A 9,700-nucleotide genomic window follows, 5' to 3' on the forward strand; every position below is an offset into this window, starting at 1 on the left:
AAATCCACAAGGTTTACCCTCTTGAGTTTCAACCCTCGCACATTCTCCAGAGTGCACCAGGGGAGACAGTTACTCCAGACATTTTACGGATGCTTCGTGTAAGTATGTTTCACCCATCTCTTTATACACCTGCATTCTGTGATGGTGGCTGCGTGAAACAGGATTTGTTTACAAATTCAAACCACTATTTCGTTTGACCGAAGTACACAGTTACAGTAAAACTGTCATATAAACACAAGGCATTGAAATAAGGTAATGTGACCGACAGAGTGGTGTTCATGTCTACATGTTCCTTTCTATACCAGTCACAGATCAGGAGGCTGAACTCTGTGGGGTTCTGAGAGTAGCCTTGTAGGTGCAAGAACAATATATCAGATACTCGCATCAGAGTTTATTATATCCGCGTCTGGTTACAAGTTATGTTTGAAACATGAAACATGCTATCCCTGAAATACTGACAGACTGGTGAACACTTGGACAATGCGTCAGCTTAGTTGAAACGTTTCACGGCTGAGGAGCATTGGTGAGATCTGTTCAGCTCTGATGAGTTCAAAAAGACTACAATATAAGCAAAAACCAATTCCATAATCTTTGCTCATTAATGCACTTTAAACTTATTTACTTTTGGTATTAATTTTAAAGTGTATATATTAAAATTAAACGAAGGTTTGGATGAATAAACGTTTGAACAACATTTAGTTAAACTTATCAAAATTGTTTATCAGTAATAATATATAATTCATTATTACTACACACAATAAAGAAGCAGTAAAGGTAGAAGTGATATGAGTTCAAAATCACTTACATTTGTTCCTTAACATGCTGTGATTAGGAGACGGTAAGGTAAGGCAACTTTCCAGCATGGTGCTCAGGCACAGACTGATGTGCATGCTTTGTTAAGTCACGCGCTTCCTTTGAGACATCATGTGATAAACAAGTGCTAGAAATGAGGCTAATTTAAATACATTTAAATGTTATTTGAATTAGGGAGTCACAACAGTTCGGGCTGGTGCAAGTGGGGTTTGAACCAGTGACTCTCGGATTACAAATCCTACAGCCTTAATCATTAGGCCAATGAGTTAAGATATTTGAATTTGAAATTTTAGTAAACTTAAGTTTAAGATTACTTTTAAACTTTAAACAATATTAGCACATAGAATTTAATGGAATATTGAAACATACAATCTTGCCTTGTAAGCCTAGTGTTAAAAGCGTTCTCTCGTCATGCCGAAGACCCTTTCGATACCTCGCATGGGTCTGAGACTGGTGTGCTACTTCGCCCTCACACCATGAACCTTCTGAGGATGTCAATCATGGTCAAAGAGGGACAGTGAGAAGGTACATGTATGTCGATCGTTTCGGCCTTATTAATTGTACATGTGCTGTGGTGGTGGTAGTAGTCTAATGGTTAAAGCGTCCGATCGAAACGCCAAAGACCCGGGTTCGATTCCCCACATGGGTACAATTTGTGAAGCCCATCTCTGGTGTCCTCTACGGTGATATTGTTGGAATAGTGCTAAAAGCGGTGTAAAACCATACTCACTCAATTGACTGATATACATGGTCTTGAGAAAACTGCTTCTTCAAAAGAGATTGTGTGTTGTGGACAGTGCTTTATGCCCGTCTCCTACAGAGTCCCCGGATAGTTCGTATTTCCCACACCCCTGTGAACCTTATGCAATCTTACCATGATGTATGACACAATGCTTCGTGGGCGTGTCGCTTCAGCTTGCCACTTGCCAATGTCCTGCGATGTATAACAAAGGGAAGTAACTCGACACGGGTCGATGGCGCTATCCTTCTGGTCCAGCGGTAAAAAGCAAACGTCAAGCAAACTGAACCTGAATGATCTTTCTTACACTCGCGACACCAGCCGCGGTTTTGTGTGACACAGTTCCGGTATTGATTAAACAGACATTATTACACAGGATTATTAACATAAGAGAAGCACTACTCACGACTAAGAGAAGCACTAAGCACGATCACTACTCACGACTTTGTCCAACTATTTGTCAAATCTCTTTCAGTAGAGTAAAGAAGTGACCACATGCCTCTGATACAGAGTTAGATATAGCAATAATGATATATATGTATTTGTCATAATGTTCGAATCTTAACATGTAAATTCATCCTACATTCAGGGGTTAATGCACTAATATTAATAAATTACTTACCTTCTCTAAATGACGGGCACTGTCACATAACTGATAAAGCGGGCATCGCAAGGTGTACATAGTCAGCTGCCAAGTCTAATGTAGTCATCATCAGGAAGCGACATGGCATGCATTCGCGCACAATCAATCACACACACACACACACACACACACACACACACACACACACACACACACACACACATTCTCTTTCGCATGTAGTCATTCAAGTCATGCATACTTTTAAGGGAAATGCCGATTTAAGCGCTTTTCAAGACAAACCCTAAAATTTCGGACTTTTTCAAACCCTGTGTGCACATTACCAGGGTTCATGACTATACACATACACGCCACTGATGTGATCCTAAAAGGTGAGTGAGGTTAGTTTTACGCCACACTCAGCAATATTCCAGCTACTGGGCCACTGTCTGTAAATATTGGAGTCTGGACCTAAACAGTCCAGTGATCAACAGCATAAGCATCGATCTACATATTTGGGATATTATGACACGAATCGACCACCTAACCACGCGGTCCCGTCAGTCGCCTTTCACAATATGCACGGTTACTGAAGATAATTTCTATCCTGGACCTTCCTGGAACCTAAGGTTCCCAGACTTCGCAGTGTCCGTTCCTCAAAAGAGTACCACACTGACGACAATACAGAGCGTGTACCTAGCGCCACTTCAGATCAAGTAAATCCTTGAGTGAATATTCGATTGATATTTTCAGACGAACAAATATGCACATCAGTTTCACAAGCGCCCATGAGAGTGTCTGTTCGACGATACATATGACGTCGGCAAACATTGTTTGTCGCATCAGCAACTTCGTATTGTCTGTTGACTTGGACAAAATGTAGGTTAAAAGTACGTAAGTAGTTTGAGATTTGTTTAATGCAGCATGCAAAGCACCTGAAGTCCTGCCGCTCATATCGACCCTGGAACAGGGAACATTATCTTCTCCACAGTAATATACAGTTTGTAGAATGCAGGGGTAGCTCCTGCGCCAACTATAAAGCGTCAGTCACAGAGCGTAAGCAAATGACGATGGTTGTGTTTGCATGGACAAAATAGCCGTAGAAGTACCGAAGGGACCCCCTTGCAAATACATATGTTCCAGTGTAACGTTCAGAGCTAACAGTACGTATGTTACAGGATTAACGATTCAAGCACGCCGTTGAGGTTGCAGAGCTTTCAGGCTATTACCATGGGTAGCTTCACTGTTGAACATAAAGAACTGAGCTAAAATAACAAAGCCAAGGTTTTAAATAATCGGCAACAATATGAGTGAGAGAATGGACTTAAGGCCAGTATTTAACTTGGCCTTGGGGTCCTGTCTGTTTAAGTTAGAAAGTGGTCTACTGTGCCGCACTTCCATGTGCAGTTGCCTCCCCTTGGTAATCCAGGATCCTGTAATTTTAGTTATCCCGGTTCGACCCAATTATGCTGGTAGGTTTGCACGCACTGTAACCGTGCTTGTATTTTTTTACAAAAGGAAACGTCGAACACCTGCATCACTTTTGGTTTTAGTTCCACATCAAGCTAAAAGGCTGTCGTCAAGTTTAAGTACAGTCAAATACGGTGTAGAAACCATTCGCCCACCGCACATGGAAACAGACAGTGTATCCTTAGGGCATGGTTTAAAATAGAAAATTAAGTTTGCATTCAATTCCTTAATACTTTTCCATGATGTTAACACTTGTTTGGAAGCATGAGGGAATAGATTATGAATAAAAGGGGGCCGGGGTAAGACAATAGGGTAAGCAAGCGCAAAGATGAAACAGGTAAGATTGAGTGGTTAAGCAGAAACTAGGCTTAGTGATTAAAATACAAATTAAAATACATTTGCTAATATTTACATAATAACACACCCCTACACTAGACACATTGCCATGCATAAAATACAATATTCAGTTTGCTGCATTTGGCACCCTCGGTCTCTGCGCATCCTGCTCCTCGTGGGGAGTTACAGTGTAATAATTAGAAAGATAAATGTAACACTGAAAACCTAGACAGTAAACTGCCTCAATGAAACATTAGGAAGTAAAATGCAACAGTGAAACATTAGAAGGTAAGATGTAACGGTAAATAATTAGAAAATAAACAGTATCAGCGAAGCATTGGAAAGTAAAATGCTACAGTAAAAAATAAAAAAAGTAAAATAATAATGTTGAAAAATTTGAAAGATAAATGTAACAATGTAAAGTTGGAAAGTAAACAGCATCAGAATAATATTAAGAAGTAAAATGTAATAGTGAAAAGGTACAATGTAAAATACAGACGAGAACCATTAGAAAGTAAAGGGTAACAGTAAATAATTAGAAAGTAAAACGTAACATTCAACAATTCCAAAGTAAAATGTAACAGTTTAAGATTAGAAAGCAAAATGTAATATCGCAAAGTTAGAAAGTAAAATGCAATAATCGGAAAGCAAAATGTAAATTTGAAATGAAAAACGTAAAAGTAAAATGTAACAGTGAAATAATACGATGTAAAATCCTTTCCACAGCTCAGTACGTGATTTCGCACAATGTGTATCCGTAACTATCGTTACAACCGACGTCATTCCACCCTTTACCGGCAGCAACAAGACAGTGTTCCTTGTCGCCATAGTTGTTAGGCTTATCTATCTGCCAGTCGTTGAACCCGAACAACTTGCCATTACCCCAGATCCACGCCCCTTCTTCTTCTTCATCCGTGCCATCAATATACGCTGATATCTCAGCGGAATCTCCTGCAATGTTATAACTCCACTGTATTCAGCATTTCTCGTTTTCCAGTTGAATATATTGTTATATTCCTAGTGAGGATTTAGTTAGGAGTACTATCAGTCACGTTCCTTGCCTTTAGACTTGCATAGTCCTCCGTCAGCAAACTCCTCTATACAATCCCAATACTAGACTTACTCTGGCTTCTGCAATAATCATATGTCACAAAGCAAAACAGTTCGTAAATAATCTTAATAAATTCTGAACTGGATGTATTTGATTCAGGGTCTTCAAAACAAACTAATTTGCATACGTGTGAACTGCTGCTCCCGGGGTAAACATTCCATGTGAAAGTGTTTATATGTTCATATGTATATTTGTATTAAGAACAAATATAACGAGATCTGGATCAGATATAAATGTATCTGTATACACGTGCCATTCATATAACTCCTATACACTGGCAGCAGTTCTGTACTGACAAGATGACCATGTACCCTATGCAGCAGAAGTAGCTTTCAAAGTTTTGGTATATATAGTATGTACAGGAAGCCATAGAATTGTGGTATATATAGTGTGTACAGGAGGCCATAGAGTTGTGGTGTATATAGTATGTATAGGGGGCCATAGAGTTGTGGTATATATAGTATGTACAGGAAGTCATAGAGTTGTGGTGTATATAGTATGTATAGGGGGCCATAGAGTTGTGGTATATATAGTATGTACAGGGGGGCATAGAGTTATGACATATATACTGTGTGCAGGAAGCCATAGAGTTGTGGTATATATAGTATGCACAGGAAGCCATAGAGTTGTGGTATATATAGTGTATGTACAGGAGGCCATAGAGTTATGGTATATAGAGTATGTGCAGGAAGCCATAGCGTTATTTCTACCACAGGTTAGTGAGGAAGTTAAGTTAAAATAGAGCATACATAATGTTTGTAGAACATGTTTACATAGAGTGGATGACCATAGACGGAGCCCGTATTTTAGAATACAGTGATAAAAGTTAGTGATGTACAATAATAGGCAACTGTGATGTGGATAGCTTCCATTAATTTAATTGTATTAACCCAGGAACGTTGTGTGTAAATAATAAAAAGTTGCACATCCATAACAAGTGTTTTGTATTACCCTGCCAACTCATAGATGCCTATCAAACATCTGTTTCATACGAACCTTCAAAGTTGTCTTGATGCTGATTTCTTTATTTCAAGACATTTAACGGCGTGTATAGATTAAATGAAACACATATTTCAGCAAGGTAACTAACTGATGGAAAAACATCTTAAGACTGACAGTCAAAATGGACCTATATGCCTTGAAAGATGCACGGCCTGCTGCAGGGGTATGTTGTGGGCGTTAGTTCACGACATGCAAAGTTTATATTTGTACAAAGACTCACCATGAATCTTTAGGTAGGTCTTGTAGAGATTATTTCTCTTCACAGAGTCCAGTATTGCAAGCTGTTTTCCTCTTTGACTACAGACTCTGCGGGCTTCTGCGACACCGTGGACGTCATGGTTTACCAAGTCCAGACAGTACTTTGTAGGTCTTCCAGACAGCAACGTACATATTTCCAAAACTTCTGTGGAAATTAATTAAAGATACACTCTCAGAAAGATTGTATAATCTTAAACACAAGCTCTGTTATATTAATTATGTCAACTCAGAATGATGTTTGAGTCATGATCGTCACCTCTAAACTCTTTGACCTCAAAGCTGGTGACTGAATAGGTATTTTTTTTATTACAATAGGACTTTTTCAGGACTACTTTTTTCCGGTGCTTTTTTACCAAGGATTTCCCCTAAAATCAGTTTCCTCAAGTCGTGGTACCCGATATTGTTCCAGAGGTTGCTCCACACTCAGCAATATTCCAGCTTTATGGCGGTGGTCTCTAAATAATCTAGTCTGGACCAAACGATCCATTCATCAACAGCATGAGCATCGGTGTGCGCAATAGTCATGCAGTGAACATGTGTCAGCCACGTCAGGGAGCCTTCTCCCGTTCCCATTTGTCGCCTCTTACGACAGGCGTGAGCTACGTTTTGCACGTTTTCATCTGTCATGAGCCTTTCCGAGACGTAGGGCATGACCTAAACCCAACCTTTTACGTTTTATGTCCATGTGAGTAAAAGGGACATCAATTTTCGACAAATCCTCATGAGTGCATGCATGCACGGATGGTATACAAGGAATCAGTCATGAATAGCTCGTAGTTCAATACATTTGGTAGTGAGGTCAATTGACATGGCTTGATTAAATGTCAAACTTTGAAATCTTAAACAATCATTCATCCGAAAATACTTGCATTGTGGAGATATATTTTACAATGAAACTCACTAACTACCGCTCCTGTTTGTTCGGGATGAATTGTTCACTGGTATTTCGCAATCTTCAAAGATCACATGTAACAAATCAGTGTTGAGAAATGGCCTCAGACGGTGTTTGTAGGTATATCTCTGCTGTCTGTACATGTGGTAGCCTTGTCACCTGTCATGGCAGCGTTAGTCGGTCAGGTTATATGTCTGAGTTGGCAGAGAGCCAACTTTGAAGCCAATAAGCGGTGCGTCTTTAAGACATTAACCTACCACATCTTGATTGTCCATTTCGTCCAATACAGCGTTGTTGGAGCTAACTTTGAAACCAATAAGCGGTGTGTCTTTAAGACATTAACCTACCACATCTTGATTGTCCATTTCGTCCAATACAGCGTTGTTAGAGCCAACTTTGAAGCCAATAAGCGGTGTATCTTAAAGACATTAACCTACCACATCTTGATTGTCCGTTTCGTCCATTACAGCAATGTTGGAACTTGGAGCATGTATGACCCGTGCACAAACCTGATGTCTGAAAAACAAAGCAGATAATAAACGTGACTCACGACACTGTTGCTTATCACAAATGCTGACAGTTACAGACCGATTTCACGGTTTAAAAAACATGCACCGAAACCGTGACCACTTCGGTCGTCTTGTCCAATGTTTAACTTTTTACAGAAGGCGTTTTGAAGACGAATATCTGGTGGGTGAAAGAGAACGCTTGACCTCTTGGATACCTCTCCGCCCTGGTTCACTTACAGGAAAATGATTTGGAGCACTGGGGTTGAATGTTGTCCACTAAGTTTGACGAAGCTATTGAGCTCATGTGAAACAAGAACAGCGTTACACAGTTACACACATGGCCTTAACGTTACGCACATTCTCGATACATCGTATACGTTCCCACAGGTCTCCATTATACCCTGGACGCATCTACGGTCAGATAATTTTGCTGGCTCCGCATTCTCACAGTAGCCAATCAGCAAACCGTTACAACCGAGCTTACCGGTGTCAACAAATATAGCGGTTGCTGCTGCGAAGGTTTCGGGGATTTGTGGGGGGCGGGGGGAGGGGTGGGGGATCATTGAGACAAACTGACATCTACGAAGCATTTACAAAACATGTAAGAACTCCTTCTACCTGTTTCAGAGTACCTCTCCATTATATGTGTTGTGAAGTTTCATCCGTTAGATAACTTAAAAAAGTGAGTCGTGATTGGAAAGCTCAAACTCTCAGTGTAGACACCTGATTGGAAAAAAGCAAGCCACGGGAGATAGTAAATTCATGGGGTATCCAGGGTATAGATATCGAGATTCGTTGCACTAGATCAGCGATAATTAGAAGTACAGTAACTAGCTATAGAGTTACATCAGCAACTGCACTCCTGTGATGTGTCAGCAATGGAGATTCATGATCCTTTGTAGGCATCATAACTACACATTATACGAAACATACTGCATGTTCTGTAACATTTGGCAACTCAACACTGTAACAACATGATGACAACCTACCTTTGACCACTGGTCAATATCACCGTATGTAAAGTCCGGGTTACTTTCAACAGACAGCACGTCAGTAGATTCCATGTACAGGGAACAGATTCTGTTCACGAGTCCGAAATCAAACGCTTTACATATACCGGAGCGGAGACAGTCACTGATGCAGCGATACAAGTCAGATTTGGGGATTTCTTGAAATCGTGAAGTATCCCCTAGGAATTTCCCAGTCTGATTTGCTGGGTTACAGACTGCTTGGGAATTTGGTATCAGAAATGCCAAGAGGGTAACAACAAATGACGAATTCATTGCTACTGACCGCCAAACACGACTTGGGGCCACCAGTGTAAATTAACTCGATACGTTACGGTTATCAATTCAGCATTAGTGGACAAAGCGTTACGCGAATCAACATTTCTTGACACTACTTACGATCAATACTTTCTACGTTGTTATAAGAAAAGCTTTTATGAGTAAATAAATCCGAATCGATTGCTCTGTTGACAACTGACAATTATCTTTCCCAGTATTATACACTTCCGATTCACACCTTCCATCGTCTCTTTGGAGATAAACAACTGTACAATGAAGTACGTACAAGCCATGCTAGAAGCAGCAAGCAAAGTCTCTATACAACTCACAGGCGACGTGTTACCACGAAGCGTTGTATTCTTGTGATTTGCTTTTGTTGGAAAGACGCAGGATATTCTGGACTATACATCAGACATCAAGAGGACTGTTTCCAGGTTAATCTACCAATGTTTCGATTGTGAACACTCCGCTCACATAAAAACACGGTTACTACAGAAAACACCATTCTCGTTAAAGCTGTTAAAGATGTTCTCCTATTGAATGTCCAGAGGAAACCATTAGCCTTAACATCAATTATACAGAGACGAAATATAAAACATACAAACACGTGTTTTTTCTAATCATCAAATGTCCTTAAGGGACCAACTGCATGAAGACAACCAAAGACGAATTGTTGACTGTCGTTTCAAGAAACTCAAAAGATT

The 9,700-nt window shown here is 40.1% G+C and overlaps 1 protein-coding gene across 1 annotated transcript; it reads right to left on the reverse strand.

Moving 5' to 3' along the window:
• Positions 1–4,665: 4,665 nt before the first annotated feature.
• On the reverse strand, positions 4,666–8,993 carry LOC137272235 (uncharacterized). The gene is made up of 4 exons (XM_067804594.1): positions 8,700–8,993; positions 7,639–7,717; positions 6,272–6,454; positions 4,666–4,889 (listed from the first exon to the last, which is right to left on the reverse strand). Exons 1-4 carry the CDS (start codon positions 8,991–8,993, stop codon positions 4,666–4,668), a joined length of 780 nt encoding a protein of 259 aa, XP_067660695.1.
• Positions 8,994–9,700: the final 707 nt, after the last annotated feature.

The sequence above is a fragment of the Haliotis asinina genome, chromosome 2 (genome assembly GCF_037392515.1).
Source record: "Haliotis asinina isolate JCU_RB_2024 chromosome 2, JCU_Hal_asi_v2, whole genome shotgun sequence".
Classification (NCBI taxonomy): domain Eukaryota; kingdom Metazoa; phylum Mollusca; class Gastropoda; order Lepetellida; family Haliotidae; genus Haliotis; species Haliotis asinina.

Coding starts and splice junctions, on each gene's coding strand:
- LOC137272235 (XM_067804594.1), bottom strand. CDS start 8,993: ATGAATTCGTCATTTGTTGTTACCCTCTTGGCATTTCTGATACCAAAT. Junction 7,718..8,699: donor ATATTGACCAGTGGTCAAAG/GTAGGTTGTCAT, acceptor TTTGTTTTTCAG/ACATCAGGTTTGTGCACGGG. Junction 6,455..7,638: donor AAACGGACAATCAAGATGTG/GTAGGTTAATGT, acceptor TAATTTCCACAG/AAGTTTTGGAAATATGTACG.